The sequence below is a fragment of the Rhodamnia argentea genome, chromosome 4 (genome assembly GCF_020921035.1).
Source record: "Rhodamnia argentea isolate NSW1041297 chromosome 4, ASM2092103v1, whole genome shotgun sequence".
Taxonomy (NCBI): domain Eukaryota; kingdom Viridiplantae; phylum Streptophyta; class Magnoliopsida; order Myrtales; family Myrtaceae; genus Rhodamnia; species Rhodamnia argentea.
In genome coordinates this window covers 18,463,456-18,484,668 of record NC_063153.1, presented here as the reverse complement: position 1 = coordinate 18,484,668, position 21,213 = coordinate 18,463,456, and the positions used below count along the sequence as shown (strand labels likewise).

Below are 21,213 nucleotides of genomic sequence, written 5' to 3'. Positions count from 1 at the left end.
CCCGTTCTCAGCTGTCCTTATGTGACAAAAGTTTTGTGGATATGCAATTCCATGGACATACAGTGAATACTAATCAAAGTTGTTGCTCCTCCTAAACATCCTTGTTCGATCCGTCCTTATTTCTGGAGAGGTTCACAGGTCAAAACTTAGCTACGTCATATAGTTGCAGAACCACTCTGTTCATAAGATGTTGACAATACTGAAAGACTCCACGGTCCATTTAGTTGGTGAAAAGAAGCAATCATCTTTGTCCTGTTGCAGAGAAATTCAAAATTTTTTGATTCCAAAGCAAGTACCCTTGCTTGCCCATTCTTGCAAAAGTGAGAATCTTCTTGGGTCCAACAAAGAAAAAAACAGGGGAGAAGAAACAAAACTGCAACCAAGATTGGGGTGTTGGAATGAATTTATGATGGGCTCTTGCAATGGGCAGGCGTTCTTTTGTACACCGTGCAGAGGGATACGCCGCTTTAGAAAGCTCAATCTGTCCAGCAATCATGATGGCGGTGGTTGGAAAGCCACCGTCAATTCATTTCAGTCACGCCCTGCAGCTGAATTACTGCTTCATTTCAAGATGGAAAACTGACACGAGCGAACATCTCCTTTTGGCTCGCTTGTTTCGAGTGGCTAATAAAAACTTGAAAAAGAAGGCATTGGCGCCCACACGGTTGCACTTGCATTTTCGTCCCCAAAAGCATCGTCGGCAGTCCATAGTTTCAGGTGTGTCCAATTAATTATCCAACACAAGTTTCATTTGGCATCCCATGCTAGTTTAATTATGGGAGAATTACCACCCCCCCCCTCCCCAACAAAAAGTCTCAAACATATTGCAAATTAAGTCAAATCTTTTGTATTTCTGCCAATTCAGTCTTTCTGACTATTTTTGGCCGGAAATCGCTAACGTTGCGATGCCGGCACTCATGCGAACTTTTTTACATTACATTTTCATAATTTTTTTAAAAATTTTTAAATTTTTTTTTCTTTTCTTTAGCTTTTTGTTGGACTTAGCCCGGTGCGTCGTGGTCCTCGCCTCGCCTTTGGCGGCTCTAAGTCTGGGGAAAGAAAAACTAGAAAAAAGAGATAAAATTATATATATTAAAAAAACTAGAAAAAAGACAAAATTATAAATAAATTCAACAAATTATCAAAATAATGTTATAAAAGCCCACGTCGGCATTGGTAGTACCACGTTAGCGATTTCCGGCCAAAATTAGCCGAATGACTGAATTAACACAAATATAAAAGTTTTGAAATTGAATTGGCAAAAAAAAAAAATTTAAGATTGAATTAGCAATATTGCATTAAGTTTAGGACTTTCTTTTTGGTAATTCTCTCATTTAATTACTCATTCTTATTAAATCGTTAAATGAATCGAGCTTAATTATTTATTAAAGCTAGCAGGAATTAAGACTGTCTAGACTCTAGTAATGTGGCTGGACAGGGCAAATGGAAGAAAGCAAACATCAAGAGATAAAAGGGTTTTGTTAACAAGCGTCCCAAAGCACTTTTTTTTTTTTGCATCAAGCGCATACTTAGATAATCAATATTTAAAGTATTACTTGTGATATTGCGAAGGCAGTCAGTCCAGTAAAAATTGAATTGTCCAAAAAAAAAAAAGGGCACTAATACAATATAGAAATGTGACCAAGAATGATTTTTTATTTCAAGACATTTTTTTTTCAATTTTCGGTTCTTGTCTTCTCCAACTTTTGTTTTTCAGTGCGTGAAGGATATGAACATAAATTATTGCTGCCCTAAGACATTGAAAGACAAACAACAAATGATTAGGAAACATAGCATTATCAGCCACCAAAGTTGGCCGAGGCGACATGTCGAAGAGGACACACACACTTGTAGTTGTGGACATGAAATGAAACTTTGTACCAACGTCTCATCTCTGTCATTCCACAGAGTCCATTCAAAAGGACCACCACCTTATAATTATAATATATAGCTGTCCTTCCTTTGGTTCATGTGTGAAATAATTGGGGTTGCTATGTTCTTCTCAATATGCCTTCCTTTCAATCTTTGGAATCACTGAATAAAACTTGTTTCACCCCCCAAAATAAAAAATTTAAATTTATATAAAGACTAGTGGAGAGATTTGGTTCATGTTGGCCCATCCCAGAACCCTAAGCATAACCCAGAATATAATTTCATTTTTCCTCTCATGAATTCAAAAGCCTATGTGCTGTATTTTCGTGTCCTGTTATACTGAATTATTTATGTATTCATGTTAAGAAACTCCAAATAGGAATTTGATAAATAGTAGGGCTTCTTTGGATACCCCAGCTGGCAACTTCTTCCAATGAAAGGGCTTGTCTCATCATCCTACGAGAACAATTCTTTAAAGTTCTCAGCTGAAGCATAAATGAAATTGTCTCGGATAGCTGGAAAAGAAAATAAAATTCAGGATGTGTTTGTTCGAGTGAAAGTGTTATCTGAAAATTCGTTTTTCGAACTTTCACCCGTTTGTTCACCGAAAATGACAAGTCAACCGAAGTGGATATTATACTTTCACCTCTTTAGTGTTTTGGAAGCCAGAAAAAAAAAAATCAAATTCACTATATTATCAATATCTTGGTTCTATTCATCATCCTTTGAAACATGTAGGAGCATTAATTACACTGAAGCTGCTCATATGATCAATTGGACAGTATAGTTTCCACTAATACAATGCTAATCAACTGTTTCTCAATGGTTTTATAGCAAGACTTAGGATGACATCCTTGCCTATTAAAGACAAATAAATAAATGCACTCACATATAGTAGTACTCTTTGCGGTTGAATGTCTTATGTGGTAAATCTAAATGTGGGATGAATCACACCAACTTAGAGTCTATTTGAACGGACCTATACACATGCTAGTTACAACATAGTAAGTAATCATCTATTTATAATCAGGTTGCACAGAAAATACCTCTTCCTAAGGTTTCTTCTTCAAGTCATGTCAGGAGCACTCCAAAAACAATTTTGTAAAGAAAACAATCCGATCGATCAATGTACGAGTACCATGGGGAAAAGTGTAAAAAAAAAAGTCCTAAACCTATTGCATTAGTGTCAATTCAGTCATAAACTTTTCAATTATGCCAATTAATCCTAAATTTTTTGTACTTGGGCCAATTGAGTTCATTTGGCCAATTTTGGCCAGATGATGTGGATGCCGATCATCCTACATAGCATGACCGGCGCTGATATGGACTTTTTATTTAGTTATAATTTTTAATAATTTCTTTTGGATTTTTCTTCTTTTTTATTTTTCTTTTATTTACTCTTTTTTTTTTCTTATTGAGGGTCGCCTTTACGGTTATTGGGCAATGATGAAATCCCCATAGCCATAAAGAATGCCGCCCTTATGTTATATTTATTGCTAGGACAAGTAATTTTAGGTACAGTTTGTGTGTAATTCAAGACTTGAGCACGAGCAGGTGGCAATTGATGAACCAGACTGGACTTGCCACATGTACTATGCATAATGGGGTCCGTGCACATGAAACTTATGATGGATGTATCATATCACTAATTCACTATTAGTCGCTTTAGATCCACATACATAGTGTTAGCTTTTATTCTGGCCAAGATAGATGCATAATGGGTTAGTTGAACGCTTAAACCCTAATGCAAGACAATTAACTCTTCTTTATTCTCAAGCTCAACAGAGAGGCAGACAAGCTGCATGTGGCGCCTATTGGTTTGAGTAGTGTTTTAGAGTTATATTGTAAGCAATGGGTCGAAAGTTGTTTAACTTGAAATGACTATGAGGATAGGTGGTGCAACGACAAAGAGAAGCGTGGTGGTTTTAAAGAATCCCAGTAGGTACAATAGTTAAAACCCTAGAAAGGGAAAAGAAGAAGAAGAAAAGAAACAAGAATGGTTTAGGGTTTTGGTGAGGTGATACATGCCATTCAAGATGCTTCGTGGGAATGAATATTCTCAAAGCAATCAAAAGTCGAAACATGGGTTCTGATCAAAACCCAAACAGAAGGTTGTGGAAAGGAAGGCCAAGATTTGTAAAAGAAATCAAATGGAGGTAGCAGGTGGCTTCTTTTCCAAACTTCATGTTCTTGTTTCTGGTCAATTCGATGGGGACAATAGATAAGTGGAATATACAAATGGAGAGAGCATATTGTTGTTGAAGGAAACCTTGAGATTTTCTTGCATTCTTTCTCTTGAAGAAGTAATCAATCAAATGGCGATAGAAAACTTTAAAGAATTGAAAGGAAAAATGACACAAATGGTCCATAAATTTTGGCACCATGCGCATTGTGATATCTGAACTTTTGATCTGTTGAAAGTGGTCCCTGAACTTTTAACCGAATGTGTAGTGTCATCCCGAACTTTAAATTTGTCCAGTGCGGTCTCTAAAGTTTTTATACATATTCAATTTAGTCCCTAAATTATATAAAAATATTCAATGATATACTTCCATTAATTTAAGTTCTTCAGGGGCAACATGGAATATTTCCGTATAGTTCAAGGGCTAGATTGAACATAAATAAAAAGTTTAGGGACCACAATGAACAAATTAAAAGTTCATGGATCACATTACATATTGGGCTATAGTTCATGGGTCATTTGTGTCATTATCCCAAAATGAAAGGATGACTTGACAAGCTTCTTGGACTACTCTCTGGGGAAAGTGTGGATAATGGCTAGATAATATTCCACATGGTTACTTCAAAAGCTGAGACGTAAGAGAATAACCTAATCTTTGGTCATAATACAATTGGAACTTGGACTATGTCCTGAGTTCATAGACCCCGTTTCTGTGTCACATTGGTTGCGACTCATTTAAAATAATCTGAAGTTAATGTCAGAATATCGACATGAGTCGAACACGGATGAGGAGATTTCTAGTTGATAATGCTTGGGGCCCCGGCAGTTGATTCGACCCATTTTCATACACTCGCGGAGTCATTCGATCTTATCGTTCGAACCATTATTCTCTTTAAGGCTACTTCTACTTTAGTTGTTCCTTCTCAGTATTTAATGACATTAGGCAAGTCAAAATCGTTACATTATGTCGGTTATCGCATGACAATGCCGCGAATTTACGACACAATGATCACCATGGGGGATCTTTTCTGTTCATCTTTCTGACTTTGATCATAGAGGCATCTTCAGCTTCCTCGTCCTCCTTGTATTGCAATTTTGCCAGTAGAATTATGATTATGATTAGGATAAGCAGATTATGCTATTCATCCTGCGATTTGCAGGTGAGTTTGAGTGACAACTCCCTTAATGCTTTTTTCCTTTTTTGCACTCCGCATGGAGTGAAGAACATCGAAGAACCGGGGCGCTCTAACAAATTATTCGCCACCGAAAAGTACTGAGAATATGCCTGCATAAGCGTCTAGGACAAACAATCATGGCGTGGAAGGTCGTCGCAGCTTCTAACAGTCGATCTTCATAGAGGATAGTAAGCAAGCCAGCGATCCAGCATTTCGTAGCATTCCTTAGGCTTGTACTCTGGAGCAACATGGCCGGCGCCCTGAACGCGGCAAAGAAGTTATGTATGACTGATAAGCACATGAATTGCATGAGTTTCTCGTGATGCAGTAGTACAAATCTCGAGCTACGTTCATTTTACTCACCTTTATGGTGGCATAATCTAGAGTAAAATCATCATTGATGAACTCCTGTGTGTACCTGCATGAAGCATTCTGGAGGTTTCATCTACTGGAAAATTTCATCTTTTCGCATCAACTTTTGAAACAGAGGAAGCAAAGAAAATGCATGAAAAGAAGATTCCAAGTTTGGTGATTATTTGACCTACCCTGCAATTTGGCCATCGACGAACCACGGCCTCCAAACGTCGTGCAAAGTAAGATCGAGAGAATAGATCCAGTTTTGCGTACCAATGTGCGTAACAGACATGTCATGGTCACCACTGGAGAAAAAGAGGAGATCCGTAAGGCATAAAAGACGCTGGAAATGTTCCGGATTTTGTCGAGTGTGTACAGAAAATCACTGAATAGAATTATTTATCCTTGTTACAAGATAAACTTTCTAATCAGTAGAATCCACAAGCTACTTTAATCACACCTAAAGCTAGCTTAATCCCACTCGTTCAGGATAAGATTGTCCATAGTTACTTTAACCATATAGTGCGAAATATGCAACAGGAATGCAATGAAACAAATCGGAAGACCATGAACGAATTTAGTCTTACCTATATATAAGAGCTCTGAGGTTTGTAGTACTCAAATTCTTATGGTACCCTACGGTGCTAGTGATAGTCTTTGTATAGGCTAAACTGCTATTGCACCGGTTCCAGACACCTTTGGTCCCCTGTTTAGCATCAAGAAACTCTTCACACAAAAGATCGATGCGTAAAAGAATTTCAATCAACATATTCACAGCATTTGCATACCTCTCGAATGCCAAGAGCAGCTCGGACACTCTTGTCATTAGCCCATACGGCAGAGAGAACATAATTATAATCCTAGAAAACCATATCCAGGTGAATTTTCTCACGTTAGGTTATTCAAGGTAGTTGCATATAATGCGCGTGCATCCGTGCATCGTGGGGATATACTGATATGAGTAACTTACCCTACACCAATGTGCTGGCTTGGCTCCTGTAGCTAGGAAATTTTCATAATTTTCCTCAAAAACTATTGTTTTTCCTCTGATTGATTTAGCTGGTCTTGAATATGCAACTTGGCAGATGGGTTCCAGAACATGCATTAGATTTATTTCTTCCACCATCTACAAAGAGAGTTGATTCTTAATGGCTAACGAACAGAAAGAGCCAAACAGTGTCTAATGGAACTAATTAGGAGCTATCTTGCTAACCACATCGATGGCACCAATGTCCGTGTCGCAGTCCGCGTTGCTTGTATTTACGTTCACAAAATCACCATTACAAGCTTCCGTTGCTTCCTATTTAACAGAAGGTATAGTAGGTTCAGCATAACCACGACCCAGTACCATGTTCATTTTGGTCCACAATTTACACAAGCATGCAGATAAAATTCCAGTGTCCGATGCGAGTTGTATTTGTAGGGGCAGTACATTGTTTAATTAAGCACTGTCTGGCCATCTACTCCGATTAGAGAGATCTACCTTCATCTAAGAGACAAGAAACCTACATTGCCAACGACGAAGAATATGAGAGGCATACCTCGTACAGTTCACCTGATATGAGGGTAAGTCGGTGGGCAAATGGGACTCTAGAATTGTCATCAACGAAGTCATCTGTTTTTGGATTTCCGAGCATATATCCCTGTTAAGATTCACACATTGTTCTTTCTCAGTGCTTGTCTATTAAAGACTAGAGCTGAGTTAGAGAAATTAGAGAGTTACTTTAAGATTCATGTATGGCACAACACCGTCACCATTGCCTGCAGTTGCACACCACAATTAAATTAGCAAAAGTCAAACGATTGCGACAGCTCAATTTGTTGAAGTGAAAGATATTCGACCATATTCAGCCAGAAGATCATATTTACCGTCATATATTTTTTTAACAATCATCGGAAGTGGTATGCCGGAGTAAGAATCCCCACCAATGTACAGATTTGTCTTCAAGAACTGAGGGTGTTTTATCAACCACTGCACAGCAACATGAATAGCAAAAGCGCTTCAGTAATCATCATTCAAATCTTGTTGTGATGTCTGTTGCAATTTCTTCGTAGGTTAACGCCCATCTTCCGTGAATTCCAATTTCAATTTTGTCGAACCAAAAGAGTTTCTTTTTGGGCCTACACCTACATTCACATACCTTTCTCAGAAACTGGTAGATCTCTTCAGAAGATCTATAATCGTCAATGTAATAATTCTCTGCAGTTGTTGAGTAGGAGAATCCCGTGCCAATTGGCGCATCTACGTATATGATGTTGAGACCCTACACGACATTAAGTTCTTGTAAGTGAAATTATCACATTATGTGTCTCTCAGGAATTGGTGAAGCATCAGTAATTTAGAACAAGACAAGACAAGCACCTGTGTCCAAGTATAAGGGTTCAATTGTAGTGACGGCAAGCTCCCGTTGTAGCCAACATAAGTAAATTCCACTGGACCTGCAAGCAAGGTTAAATGTGAAATTCAATTATCATGCACAGGAGGAGAGGACATCCTTCCCAACTTTCTTGTTTGCTAATTGCAGCTCGGAAACCACTCACACAGAAACTATTCCTCCATGCAGCATGGCCAACTAAATCTTTCCTTGTCCACTGACATTCCCAGTAATTTTGTGAAACAAACGATCATATACCTTCTTGATTCCCTCATTAGTCATTAAACATGCGCGTTCTTATTTATCTGAGGCCCCCTCAGTTCTTTCGCTTTTCAATTCATGGCGGACGTCACCACACGCTCCAAACCGGTTTCCCTAATATAAGAAACATTTGCTATCTAACTGAAAGAACTGGCCCCAAATACCAGCATCCGATGAGTTACGTCTCCCTGGTTTGGAGAACTTTCATCAGTGCCCCTTATTTCGTTTATGCAGGGGGATGCATAACATCACCAGGGAGATATTATATCGGTGTTGTCCCTTTCGTTTATGCAGGGGTACGCATTACATAGCCACACTTTCCCTCGTAGTAATGGCTCCCTGGGTCCGGGACCCTTCTAACTTTATATAACTCTAGATACAAGAACTGATGCTACATTACCAAATTTGCTAGTACATGGTAAAACTTCAAACATTCCATCTCTCGGTAAACGTCATGGATCAAATGTAAGAAATGCCTGAAAAGGGAAAACTAGACTCAATCACTAGAACGGGCAAAGTAAGAAGGGAAAGAGATGGTACCACTTTCATAGAAGAAAGCAGAGAGAACAGAGCAACCAGGGCCTCCAGTGAGCCAAAGCATGAGTGGGTCGAGCGCAGGGGACCTCTGTGACTCCACAAAGTAGTAAAATAGCTGTGATTCCTCTAGTTCCCCCACACCAATGTACCTATTCACATTTAACACAAACAAAAAATAAACAAACCCATCACTTTCAAACACTTTGCGGATGCTATCAATCCAACAAGTTTGACCCGACAGAAGAATTCAAACAAACAGGAGACATATTCCTTTTTGGACATTGCCCAAGTGCTAGGCACAAGAAAAAAGCATTCATTCCCTTGGAACCAAAGAATGAGAAAAAAGAATGGAAAAGTTCAAATTGTCTCTGCATCAAGAACGAGAAGCGAGACGTACCCAGTTTCAAGATAGAAGGGCAGTTCACCATCGTAGCCAGGAAGCGTGGTGACGACCTTCTGTGACACGGCGAGGCGAGAGAAAGACGGCAGGAGTAGCAGAAAGTACGAGCAAATGAAGGAACAATGCAACTTCGAGCGCTTTGAGCCCATGCTGGTCCGACTCCGTGCTCGTGTAGAAGAGGAAGAAGAAGAGGAAAGGGAGAGCGAGGACACAACAACAAGGAGTGGCCCGAAAATCTAGTGGTTTTTTTCTGTTTTATGCATTCTGAACAGGGGGAAAAGGAAGATGCGAGCTTTGAAAGAGGCGAGTGAAGATGGGTTTGGCTTTCTGGTGTCCTTAGACATTTGGTGAGAAAGTTAGATGCGGGATTTCCAAAATAAAAATGTCATTTTTCGGGGTAAAGAGAGAAACACGTGCAGAATCGACTTAATAGTGCCACTAGACAGTCTCGTCCTTTCCGTAGAAATTCATGGAATGCTTGTCATAAATCTCAGATAAGGATGATAACGAAGATGACGATCGAGGCTTCTTGCCTTTTTTCCTCCTGCTTAGCAAGAAAAGAAAGGATACCCTTGTCCTGTTTCTGCTGTGGAAACCACAGCTACCGGAAAATCACAAGTTCTGTTTGGTTCAAATTCCTCTGGATGGACTTTTTTCGCATGACCATTCCATGCAGAGGGAATCATGATTCCTTCACCTTAAAATTAGGCACCCAAAACGATTTATGACTTACTGGTACAAAACATGTTAGTACAACCTCAATCTTCACCGGCGAATAATCGGCAAAAGAACACTTCAAGTGTTAATATTTGTGTACGGCACTCATTTTGGTATCAAATTTTTTTGTTGATCACTTTGTCATTTTTTTTAAATAATTAGTTAAATGCCAACTCCAATAAGGTCACCGGAATTTCTTGCCGTTAGCATTAAAGTGGTCGTTTTTTATCCGATTTGTCATTAAAGTGATATTTTTTTTGGATTACTTAAGTGTCAATTTTTTTTTCTAAAAAACGATTATTTAAGTGCCAATTCCAGTGAGGTCGTTGGAATTTCTTACCGTTGACACTAAACTGATCATTTTTTCTTCGATTTGGCATCTAAGTGATAAATAAATATTGACCAAAGAGAGCGCCGTATACAAATATTGACACTCGATATGTTCTTTTTGGGGGTGAAGGGGTTAACATTCAACTCGATTTCTAAAAATATATTAGTACCGAAAAGATTGCCGTATACAAATATTGACACTCGAGATGTTCTTTTACCATGAATAATCTGTGTATTGCAATATTGGCACCACCATTATACTAATAAATGAAATGTGAGCGGCAATTAGGGATGTTATATTATCTTATTTAGCTTAATAGAGAGTCGATTATATTCTGCTGTTATGGATACTCTTGCTCATTTCTTTAGAAATCATAATAATATATAATGACGATGTTATTAATTCTTAATTAAGATCTTGACATAATGTTTGGTGGATTAACATATGGTTCAATTGTAAAATATGCCGCAACTATTCCAATCATATAGTATTTTTCTACGATCGAAGAGAATAATCCTCATTCCATTTTAACTCGCTAGTTCATCGAACAAAACGATTAATATTCCCGTTCTATTTCGTTCTTCTATCTTTCCACTCCATTACATAATGCTAAACACAACACAAGTGAATTGCCAATTGCCACAACCAGAAAACGAAAAAAAATCGCACTAGTTGCACTACCTATCATCAATTAGGGTTTGTAAATTTTTCAATTCAGAAATGGATTTTCAGGAAGACACAGCTGCTGTCACATTGTGATTGGCTTGTTATCCCCTTGTTCCAATCTTGCTGAAACCCTAGATGGTCCATCTCTCGTTATCTTCATGCTTCAATGTTGAAGATGCCGGAGACTTACTGTTCCCATCACGTTTGGAAGTCTATTGACCAGAAGTTTGAAAAGTTGGTCGCAGCTCTATCTAGCTTCTATTTTCCATGGCCCCCAACCGTTAGTTTTTCAGTACTTAGGCATCAGTAAAACCACCGGATCACCTGTCTGTCTGAAGAGCCAGAGCCACCCGTCCCCAACAAACTTTCCAACAAGGGAAATTTTACCTGCTAATCAGTTCATAAACGTTGTGAATAGTTTTAGAATGATTCATTGACCAAAGCGCGATATCGAAAATTCACGATAGTCGTAGTTTACGATAATGTTATCTGCGGTCAAGCATGAGACAAGTGACGAGCAATGTCGCAGTTTAAAGCTCTTCTGCAATCTTGGGGCTGAGTCTGAGATCAGTGGCAAATCCTTTATGAGAGAGAGAGAGAGAGAGAGAGAACTTTTCTTGATTATTGATACTTTGACAGTTCTCTGGTTCATCCATCAATAACTGTGGGATTTTATACTTTTGCACAGTAAGTGCAAGACGTATAAAAGGAAAAGAAGAAGAAAGAAGATGGACGCTGGATGAATACTCGATTCATAATTATCCAAAAATTTCAAAAATGAAAAGCCTAAGTTCCATTCTCACGACTGGTTTGCTCAATCATCTCTCTATCAAGTGACGTGAAAATTATTCTCGGATGCATACATAGCTCTGACCCTCATGATAAGCGCTTTCGGATGCACCCTTTTGATTCAATCGATATGCCTACTTATCTCAATGCTACTGCTTCTTGTAGTGCACCTGCCGAATTTGGAATTGTGAAGCGATATATTTCTATCAAGAATAAATGCATCGACTCCCAATGAGGCACTCCTAATTGTTCATCGTGTAACCGTTGGCCGTCTAGAACGGATAGTAAGCAAACCATCTATCTATCAAAGCGTAGCATTCCTCTTGCTTGTACTCTGCGGCAATATGTCCCCCACCCTGTGTAGAGGCCAAAACAATGCGAAGTTATTTCTCACAGCAATGCATATCCAGAGAAAAATAGTTGATGATAAGGTTCAGATTATCTTGCCTTTACAGTCGCAAAGTTGAGAGTGTAGTCGTTATTATCATATTCTTCCGTGTAACTGAACCATACAAACATAATGTGTGACTATTGATGCAAAAAAATAAAATAAAACTGAGATGCAAAGTGAGAAAAGTTAAATATGCGACGACTGCATGGGCGATGACATGGAAAGACCGAAACAGATCGTGAATCCTACCCCGCGACTTGTGCATTCAGGTACCATGCTCGCCATGAATCCAGCAGAGTCATATCGAGAGATTGGATCCATTGCCGTGTTGCAAGGTGGGGAATAGACATGTCATGGTCGCCGCTGTTGGGGAAAGAAATATCATTCTCAAAGATGCTTAAGGAAATTAAAGTATCAAGCTCTTGATTCATGAACTCTCATAGCCTTGAAATTGCCATTAGTAGTAAGCTTCACAGGACTGAGTTCATATTCAATTGCGGGGCATTTAATCAGAGTTCCTTAGCATACGTACTTAATATAAGTTTCAAACATTAGTCTGATTAAGGACTACGCTCCAAAAGACAAAGTCGGAATTTACCTGTATATCAATGCTCTTAACTCTGACGTCTCAGAGAAGTTCCGGTGATAGCTAATAACACTATCGAATTCCTGGTCGTAAGATATACTGCTGTTGCACATCTTCCATAGGTTTATCGTTCCCTATTTTCAGTTTGCCGAAGCTCTCAGTTTCTCGAAAAAAATAAAAGGAGCATTTTTCATTGCCAGTGACAAATTTACTTACCAGTCGAATATGAAGAGCATCCTGCACGGATTTATCATTTGCCCAAATGCCACTTAGCACATGACGATAATTCTGATTAAACCAAAGTGAATTAGATCTTCGAATTGAACTCAATTGTGTGTGTGTGTGAGTGTGCGTGAGAGAGAGAGAGAGAGATTATTACCCTACACCAGTATGCAGTGTCCTTTGTATGTAAACGGAGAAGCTCTTGGGACTGTTCTCTTAAAGATCTCCTGTCCCAATTCATATCATTTGGCTCCGGGGATGTCATCGAACATGCTGGTTCTAAAACTTGTTGCAAATTTATTTGACGGATCAACTGCATAAGATAGAAGTTCATGCCGACAATTTAAACTACAAGACTAGGGAGGGTTTTCTCAAGCAAATCGGAGCGGCTGTCTCACTTACATCTTCAATGGTTTGCATAGCTGCCTCGCATTTTTCATTGTCTGTTTGTACAGTCACAAAATCCCCGTTGCAAGTTTTGTTGGCCGTCTTGTAGTACAAAAAACAGACAAATCCGAGATTTCAGTCATTAATAAACTTCAAATCGATGAAACTAATTGTTTGTGCATGCTTATGAGTTGATGCAGTCTGAGAGTCCTAAAGAGTGCATCCTCTGTTTGGAGCGGCAATGTTGACGATCCTGGACAGAGGATAGTTTCTGGACGAGAAAGTGTGATGTAAACAGCCAAAAATTTTCAGAAAACAAAGCAGATAGCTAGCTGGTATGTCTCACTGAGAAGTTCTTGGCGATAAATTATGTGACTCTGTCCCAATGTTTCAGCTGGAAAATACGGAGATAATAATCCATCAACTCACCAGAAAGAGCTCATCAGGAATAAGGGTCAGCCTGTTTGCAAATGACACCCTCGAGTTGTCATCAATAAAAGTATCCGTCTTAGGATTCCCGAGCAGATAACCCTGGAAAAAATAGATAAAGAAAATTTCAAGACATAAACCCAGTTGTTAACCAATAGACCAAATATGAAACGGCAGAAGATTATGAGGGCGACTAAAGCGGAAGCGAATTTCTCCAGCTTTGGCAAGGGGTAACTTAATAGGTAAATTATGAACAGCAAATCTGATCACGGTACCTTGAGGTTCATTTGTGGGTATACCATATCTTGATTACCTGAAAAATTGAAAATGAAGTATAGAAGAAGCTCTTAGACACCTTATAGCATGAAGACTTTACAATCAATACATAGTACTTTTGAAAGAGCAAAGAAGCTATGAGTTGGCAATGATATGTAGAGCAATGGAACATACTATCCATGATTGCTTTGACGACCATGGGAACAGTTACCCCAGAGTAAGAATCTCCACCGACGTACAGTTGGTTTGACTTGAACGTGGGATGACTCAACATCCACTGCACTCATTCCAAAAGAAGGGGGCAAAATATTAATGGTATTCCTTCCACCTTGGAGAGACTAGAGAGCTTCTTTCTAAGTTATACCATTTCTGTACTTAACATAAGCAAGATAAACCCACATGCATGTCATCATAAGAGCTGCTGACTTAGACAGGAGATCACTCATAACAATCCCTTCTACATATCAGGATTAGATGCATTGACTATCACTCTTGTTTGGCTCATGGCACATAAGCCTCGGGAAGAAATTTTCTCATTCATGATAACATAAATAAATAGAATTACAAACAGTGGTAGATTAACATATGCTAACCTTTCTTATGAACTCATAAGTTAAGGCTGCGGATTTTACATCACCAGTGTCGTAACCTTCTTGGCTTGTTGAGTAAGAGAATCCAGTGCCTACTGGTTGATCTAGATAGATTATATTGAGGGCCTGAGGAAAAAAAAAGAATAAATTGTGTCGCCACATTGTTGGAGAATAACACTAGAGAACATTGCAAAGGAAGAAGATGAAGGTGGAAGGGGACCTTTGTCCATGTATAGGGATTCAATGTAAGGGATGGCAAGCTCCCATTGTATCCTGCATACACAAAACTTAATGGACCTGCACAGATCATGAGAAGATGAGATGATGGTTCGAATAATTCGTTCGACAGCGCCTCTGCAGCTACAGAGTAAGTTAAGGTCTAACATTATGACTTGCTTGTCACAAGACACAATGCCAGGACTGTGATTGCAACCAAGTAGGCGGCAAAATTCGAGCGTATCACAGGTCAGAGCTTCTTCGACCGGTAAGTTTTGGAACAACAATCATTTTCCTTGTTATGATTACTGTCATATCCGACCAAAAAAAAGTCATAATTTTAATGACCAGCAGGAATGTAGTTTGGTAGCTTCCTCTCTTTCACTTGTTGACAAATGGCATTAATCGCACACAGTCAACAAACATTTTAGGTGGGACCTAGGAGACACAGCTTGGCTCACCTACATTCATTAAGCCGAACGCATTGTCGTCTTGTGTTGTGCTACGCCTAAGACGGTATACTTTATCGACCTACGCGTACGGACTCACTAAACCGCTTTTGGCTTTAAAAAATAGAGAGAGAAGGAATTTTGATATTGTAGAAGTTCCGGAGCAACGCCGTGACGACAGCGGCGCACCTTCCATCATCTCATAGCCCCTCCTAACTCCGCCGCGACAAGGAGTGGGTTTGTTTGTCAAAACACCATCGAATAATGTGCAATGCACTCGTCATTTTAACAGGCCAGTGAACAAACAAATGCAGAAAAGAGCCAGTAGTACCAACCACTCTCGTAGAAGAAAGCCAAGAGGGTGGAACAGCCAGGACCGCCAGTTAGCCAGAGCAAGACAGGGTCCATCGACGGCGATCTCTGAGACTCCACGAAGTAGTAGAACAGCTGCACGTCCTCTGTCTCTCCCACTCCTATGTACCTGCCATCCCCATTTCGCATTCACCACTCGTTTACTCAGGAAAAAACTTATCTTTTCTTGTTTGCAACCCAATGAGAAGAGGGGAAAAAAATAAACAACGTAAGAAGAAAGCCCGAGACTTGACAGATACCCTGTTTCGAGCGTGAAGGGAAGCTCGCCATCGTAGCCGGGGAGGTTCTTGATGACGTTGCCAGACGACGCACTGGCCGTGAAAAGAACCAGAACGAGAAGACCAGATATCAGACACCGGGCCTGCACCCAAATGACATCCTCCGCATTCCTCCCCATCTTCACCGACCCCTGCAAAAGACGCGCTCTGCTTGAACAATATAAAATGCTGCCTGGGGTGGGTCGTCTTGGAGTTTTGGATTGTCCCAGCGGTGAACAATCTTAATTTATAGGAAAAGCTAGTCTCTCTCTCTCTGTCTCAATCCTTTATCATTTATTTTTGTCCTTTCTTTCTTTCTTTCCCTTGGAACCCTCCGTGGGTAATCAGCTACACCCTCTCCACAGTTGAAATGAGGTTAGAAGTGGGGGGACCACTGTTGGGTCGTTGCATTGAACGCATGTGATGAACGATGGAGGGGGGAAGACGATTGGTCGTGATGATCCCACGTGCTCATTAGGAAAAAATCAACTTGTTCAGTCTGGTCGAAGCCTCTTCCATCATTCCACGTCTGCAGTTGTGTGCGTAATAAACTATATTTTCTCCCATCTCATGTCCATTGTCAGGAGTTCTGAGGGGTTCATGCTCTTTTTTTTTAAATGTCCAGTCAATCTTGTTGCGAAAAGTGAGTCCCAGTCGCGACGAATAAAAGCATTTTCAAATTGAACAATTTTTTACTCGGCTTTTCGACATTCGCCTCAACTCGATAAGATACTGACACGAGAAAAGTTTTAAGGATCGTTTTTTTAATTTTTTTTTCCGGAAGCCTTGCTATTGAAGGCATGGTGCAAAGCTTATGAAAACAAGAATTACATCAAGGTCAGCCTATCAGTCAACTAACTTTCCATCGTAAAGTTCAATTGGAAGGTTGGTTCAATTGAATCAACTGATTTGATCTCCTCCTCGAAGCAAATGCTTCGCCCAAGTCATCATAGCATGGACTATTCATATTACGAAAGTAGCCTGACAACATCCTCTTCGAGAGAGAGAGAGACCGAATCATCGTACAAGTAGAAATTTTCAGCACGAGGAAGCAGGAAAACAAAAAAAAAAAATAGTATGGAGGAGTCTGAATTACCCCATTTTCAATGACATTATGTTTCTGTATTTGCAAATCTATCTGAAGTTCAAAGTCCGGTGATAATTCGGAGACTCAACCTTAGAGCATCAGTATCGCCACCGAAAAAAGAAGATGGGGAAGATGGGATCTAACTGTCAAATGGGGATAGTCAACCATTTGGCTTTGCCACTGCCCAAGAGTCAAAGAATTTACTAGAATATATATATGACTTGCTCTTCTTTGCCAAAGCAAGAAAAAAAAAAAGGTGGGTGTCGCTAGCATAATAGTGTGACGGTATTGCAATGAAATGCTAGGCATAAAATCAAAAACGGGTCCTGCTGTCATTTGTATATTTTTTTTTGCCATTCATGACACTTGTGATTGAGATTGTATTGTTATATTGTTATATTGTCCGCTTCTCAAATAAAAAAATAAATAAGTAAAGGAAAGAAAAACAAAACTATGCAGTTTTTTTTTTTCTAAACACAAATTGCGAGAAAAAGACAAGTAAGTTTTTTCACACAATATATTGTAAAATGGCCGGGGGTGGAGGGTGCGCTTGCTTCGACTTTGGAAATAGACTTTGCGGGAATGGAAGTATGGGCTTTGGGAAAATGCAAATGATCGTTTGGTAAAAAAAAAAAAATTGCAAAGGAAAAAGAATCGACTTTCTTAATTTAGATGCACATGGGGAATTTCGGCCACAATAAGGAGATCTCGGGCTTGGCTGAATTCCTCATCTTAAGGGCTTATTCCTGAGAATTCAAGTACAATTAGGGCATCTCTCCTCAAAACCATGCAGAACTTTGAACTAATTTCTAAGCCAATTCACGATCGGACCGGCCTAAATGCAAGTCGATTAGACATGCTATTGCTAAATGGAAAATGTTCCTTGTGCCTATGTTAATAATGTTTTAATTCAGAGCTCGAGATCGACTTCTAATTTTCTTACTTCATAGATAAGTACATAGAATAGATAAAATTTAGGTGTCAAAAACAAGCAAATACAAATTTCGGCTACTTCAATTCGTTGTCAATTACAAATGTGTTGATTGACTACCAAGTATCTGCTGGTCAATTTCCATGGATGTTCGACGATATTCCAAGGTGGCCGCTCGACTTCCAAATCCGGTGGACGAATTCAAAGGTCTAATCTTAGTTACTATGCTTGTGGTCCTAGTTAAATGCACCTAATCCTAGTTATTGTGCAACTTGAATTGAGTTGTTAGTTTCAAGTCTCAGTTTCACAAGTCTTTTAAGTGTGATTTCTGTTTTCATGAGTCATAATGGTATGATTATGTAACTGGCCCTAGAGTCATTACTAGAGTAATTATGGTTTTCTATAATACTAAGAGTCATTCACATTTACTTAGTAGAGTCCCGCTATAAATAGAGGAGCAATCTCAAGTGAATGAATTTTTGTCTTTGATTCCTTATCCAATTCCTTTTGTTTATCCCAAAAAACAATCTTAATTTCTCAATCCAATCATGCATCATATATCATTACCTAAATTGTCTCAACGTTCTTATTGTAAAATTTTGTGAGGCCACTTTCAACTATTTCAAAAGCTTAAATTATTTGATAACAATTACAATCAATCGGGATCAATAACGAAGATTATACACAATCCTAAGAGATAACAGATTTAAGGAAAATATATTTCTAACTGTTAGATGAATGCGTGATTTGATACATAAATACTCAGCGCTTATCATTTTTGAATTAGAACATGATTCTCAATTGTCACTTGATTTATTGTTCTTACGTCAATCTCAAACGAGAAAGCATGACTCTTGTGCGTATTATGACCTTTGGTTTATAAAAAAAAAAAAAAAGCGTCAATTGATAATCTCGAACATCGTTAAGATCAACGGGAAGGAAGCTAGCAATTGGCTCGACACTAACTCTTATGGAACTAACTAATCGACTAAATGCCTGAATCGTATGGTGGATTCTTCCACATTACATATAAATATGATATTAATGTTAGGATACATATGTGAATTGTGTTAGAAAAGTTTCGATCGGAGAATTGATGTGGTTTGGAGAAGTTAATATATCTAAATTGGCCAATAACTCATTGGCGTAAGTTTTAGAGTGAACGTGGGTCAAACTAGATATGTTAACGAGCTTGGACTTTAGCTCCCTTTTGGCGATCTGTTGTGCGCCTCGCAAAATTTTAAAGTGGAAACCACATACTTTCCCGCCATTGGGGGGTATGAACCACACCCGAACACCAACAAAAAGGCCATACATGATAATTTTGAATGAACCATTTCGTTAAGAACATGTCTGAAATCCAATAGATGGTTTCATAAGATTGAAACATGGTTAACGTGGTGTACATTAATTTTTAAGCCCATACTCAATCCGAAAGGTTTACGTAGAGGTGTTAAATGGATGGATCGGGTCCGATTTAGGTTGGGTCGAATATGATTCAACCCATATTGACCCATTTTCATGTAGTTTAAATTTTATGATCCATACTCGACCCAACCCAAACTTGACCCGACTCGTATAATTTAAATACTTATATATTTAATAATTATGAAATATTTATTTCTTAAAATTAAAAAAATGTAAAAGTTGTTTCGCCGACTGCCCACCACCGCCACTGTGGCCCACCCACCGCCGCCTCCGTGGCCCGCCCACCTGGCGACACCGTGGCCCGTGCACGGCTGCCGCCGCCACAACCACGGGCCGCCCACCGCCGCCGCTCGCCCACCACCTCCACCGTCAAAAGTCGCATTGTGGTGACGAGCCTGACCTCGGAGACATTGACGTCCAGAACTTGAATTCTTTTTTTCTGGTTTAGCATCAGCAGACGAAAATATTTTCGTCTTTTTCTCTGTTTTTGGAACTAATTTATGTAGAATGTAACAACCTAACGTCCTCTGGCGACGCGAAGCGTGTAAGTGGATAGGGTGTCAAAATCGTAGCGCACATCTTTACTTGCTAAGCAACAAAAAGGCTTTGACCAAAAAAAAAAAAAGACAACGAAAGGGCTGCATTTGCAATCTGTCCGAAGGCTGCAGGTGGAGATCTAAAGTCCCATATCCACTGTTGCACTTCGATTATCAAGAACAGGACCTCGTAATGAAGTCTCAAAGACCACATTACCTACTTGGGTTTAGGGCAGAAGATTGTCCGGATCAGCGAACGATGAGATTCTTGAGTCTGCTTGTCATCACAAAACAGAGGGGATGGTGAGTACTCCATGCAAGTTTGCCTCAGCAGATCACGAAACATTGCCCATAATTTGTTTTATTATAACGTACGACTTTCATCTGAATATATATTAGGAGGTTGGCCTGCAGGGAGGTGGGCGGGGAGCGAGTGGCGGCGTTGGCCGGGCGGACGAATGAGCGGAGGCGACACGGTGTGGATGAGCTGCTGGATGGCGGGTAGGCCGTTGGAGAGCTGGCGGGAGAGGCGGGCGACTGCCACCTTGAGACCCCTGTCGAGACGAAAACCTTTGCTCACTCAACGTGGAGCGAGATCCACGCTCTTTTCTGTTGAAACCATTTCGTTAACAGCATGTCTGAAATCTCATGAAAGATTTCATCGGATTGAATAACGTGGTTAACGTGGCGTATATTAATTGTTAAGCCCGTGCTCAATCTGAAAGGCGTACGCAGTTACCTGTAGCCAGCTACTGGTCAACACAACAACTCATCAGCAGTCACATCCGTCGAGCCCTTGGTTTTGAATCGTCAGTGGATATGTTCAGTCCGGTCAAATAACACCGTTCACCATATGTCACCAAAACAAAAGATTGAAAGCCATTATCTCGTCTGACCCAAAAAAGAAAAAGAAAGAAAGAACACCACTATCTCGTGTCGGGCAAAGCGTAGTAGCCCCGGATTTCATGGCGATTCAATTCGTGTTGTAGCCCTTCGGGAAATGGAAATCGAAGCCTATTCATTACGTGTTTCCATTTAGAAAATTATTGGGGAAGTGGGGTCTGTTCCTGCATGCAAAAATTGTCAAAAAAATATCTTGAATTTTTTTATACTTTTATCAATTCAATCTTAGACATTTTAAATTTATCAATTCAATCATAAGTTTTTTACATTTGTATCAATTCATTCCTACCAAAATTAATTTGACATGGCTAGTGTGACGCGACCAATGCTGACGAAGCCAACTTTTAATGTCATTTTGATTTTTTTTTTGTTAATTTTTTCTTTTTTCTGTATTTTATGGTCTTTTGTTTCTAGTGGCAGCTGGCGAGGGTCGTTAGGCCTTACCAGCTGCTAGGTGAGGGTTGCTTGGCCCTCATCGGCAGTTGGGAAGACCC

The 21,213-nt window shown here is 39.6% G+C and overlaps 2 protein-coding genes across 2 annotated transcripts; both read right to left on the bottom strand.

Moving 5' to 3' along the window:
• Positions 1 to 5,211: 5,211 nt before the first annotated feature.
• On the bottom strand, positions 5,212 to 9,469 carry LOC115744469 (serine carboxypeptidase-like 17). Its single transcript, XM_030679677.2, has 14 exons — positions 9,154 to 9,469; positions 8,760 to 8,905; positions 7,946 to 8,022; positions 7,725 to 7,847; positions 7,453 to 7,555; positions 7,307 to 7,344; positions 7,125 to 7,226; positions 6,797 to 6,883; positions 6,554 to 6,709; positions 6,372 to 6,443; positions 6,171 to 6,289; positions 5,775 to 5,888; positions 5,593 to 5,647; positions 5,212 to 5,489 (listed from the first exon to the last, which is right to left on the bottom strand). The coding sequence occupies exons 1-14, from the start codon at positions 9,303 to 9,305 to the stop codon at positions 5,406 to 5,408; spliced, it is 1,428 nt and encodes a 475-aa protein (XP_030535537.1). The 5' UTR covers positions 9,306 to 9,469; the 3' UTR covers positions 5,212 to 5,405.
• Positions 9,470 to 11,606: 2,137 nt separating this feature from the next.
• On the bottom strand, positions 11,607 to 16,071 carry LOC115744636 (serine carboxypeptidase-like 18). Its single transcript, XM_030679910.2, has 14 exons — positions 15,817 to 16,071; positions 15,541 to 15,686; positions 14,761 to 14,837; positions 14,544 to 14,666; positions 14,125 to 14,227; positions 13,950 to 13,987; positions 13,675 to 13,776; positions 13,261 to 13,347; positions 13,016 to 13,171; positions 12,853 to 12,924; positions 12,649 to 12,770; positions 12,300 to 12,413; positions 12,107 to 12,161; positions 11,607 to 12,015 (listed from the first exon to the last, which is right to left on the bottom strand). The coding sequence occupies exons 1-14, from the start codon at positions 15,972 to 15,974 to the stop codon at positions 11,932 to 11,934; spliced, it is 1,437 nt and encodes a 478-aa protein (XP_030535770.1). The 5' UTR covers positions 15,975 to 16,071; the 3' UTR covers positions 11,607 to 11,931.
• Between the last annotated feature and the right edge of the window lie 5,142 nt (positions 16,072 to 21,213).

What these genes read in the sequence shown, in the direction of transcription:
- LOC115744469 (XM_030679677.2), bottom strand. Translation starts at nt 9,305, where the DNA reads ATGGGCTCAAAGCGCTCGAAGTTGCATTGTTCCTTCATTTGCTCGTAC. An exon ending in ACCCTTATACTTGGACACAG is followed by an intron (nt 7,848 to 7,945) that starts GTGCTTGTCTTG and finishes AATGTCGTGTAG; the next exon opens with GGTCTCAACATCATATACGT. An exon ending in CTCAGAGCTCTTATATATAG is followed by an intron (nt 5,889 to 6,170) that starts GTAAGACTAAAT and finishes CTTTTTCTCCAG; the next exon opens with TGGTGACCATGACATGTCTG.
- LOC115744636 (XM_030679910.2), bottom strand. Translation starts at nt 15,974, where the DNA reads ATGGGGAGGAATGCGGAGGATGTCATTTGGGTGCAGGCCCGGTGTCTG. An exon ending in ATGCTCTTCATATTCGACTG is followed by an intron (nt 12,771 to 12,852) that starts GTAAGTAAATTT and finishes AACTGAAAATAG; the next exon opens with GGAACGATAAACCTATGGAA. An exon ending in CTGAATGCACAAGTCGCGGG is followed by an intron (nt 12,162 to 12,299) that starts GTAGGATTCACG and finishes TGTATGGTTCAG; the next exon opens with TTACACGGAAGAATATGATA.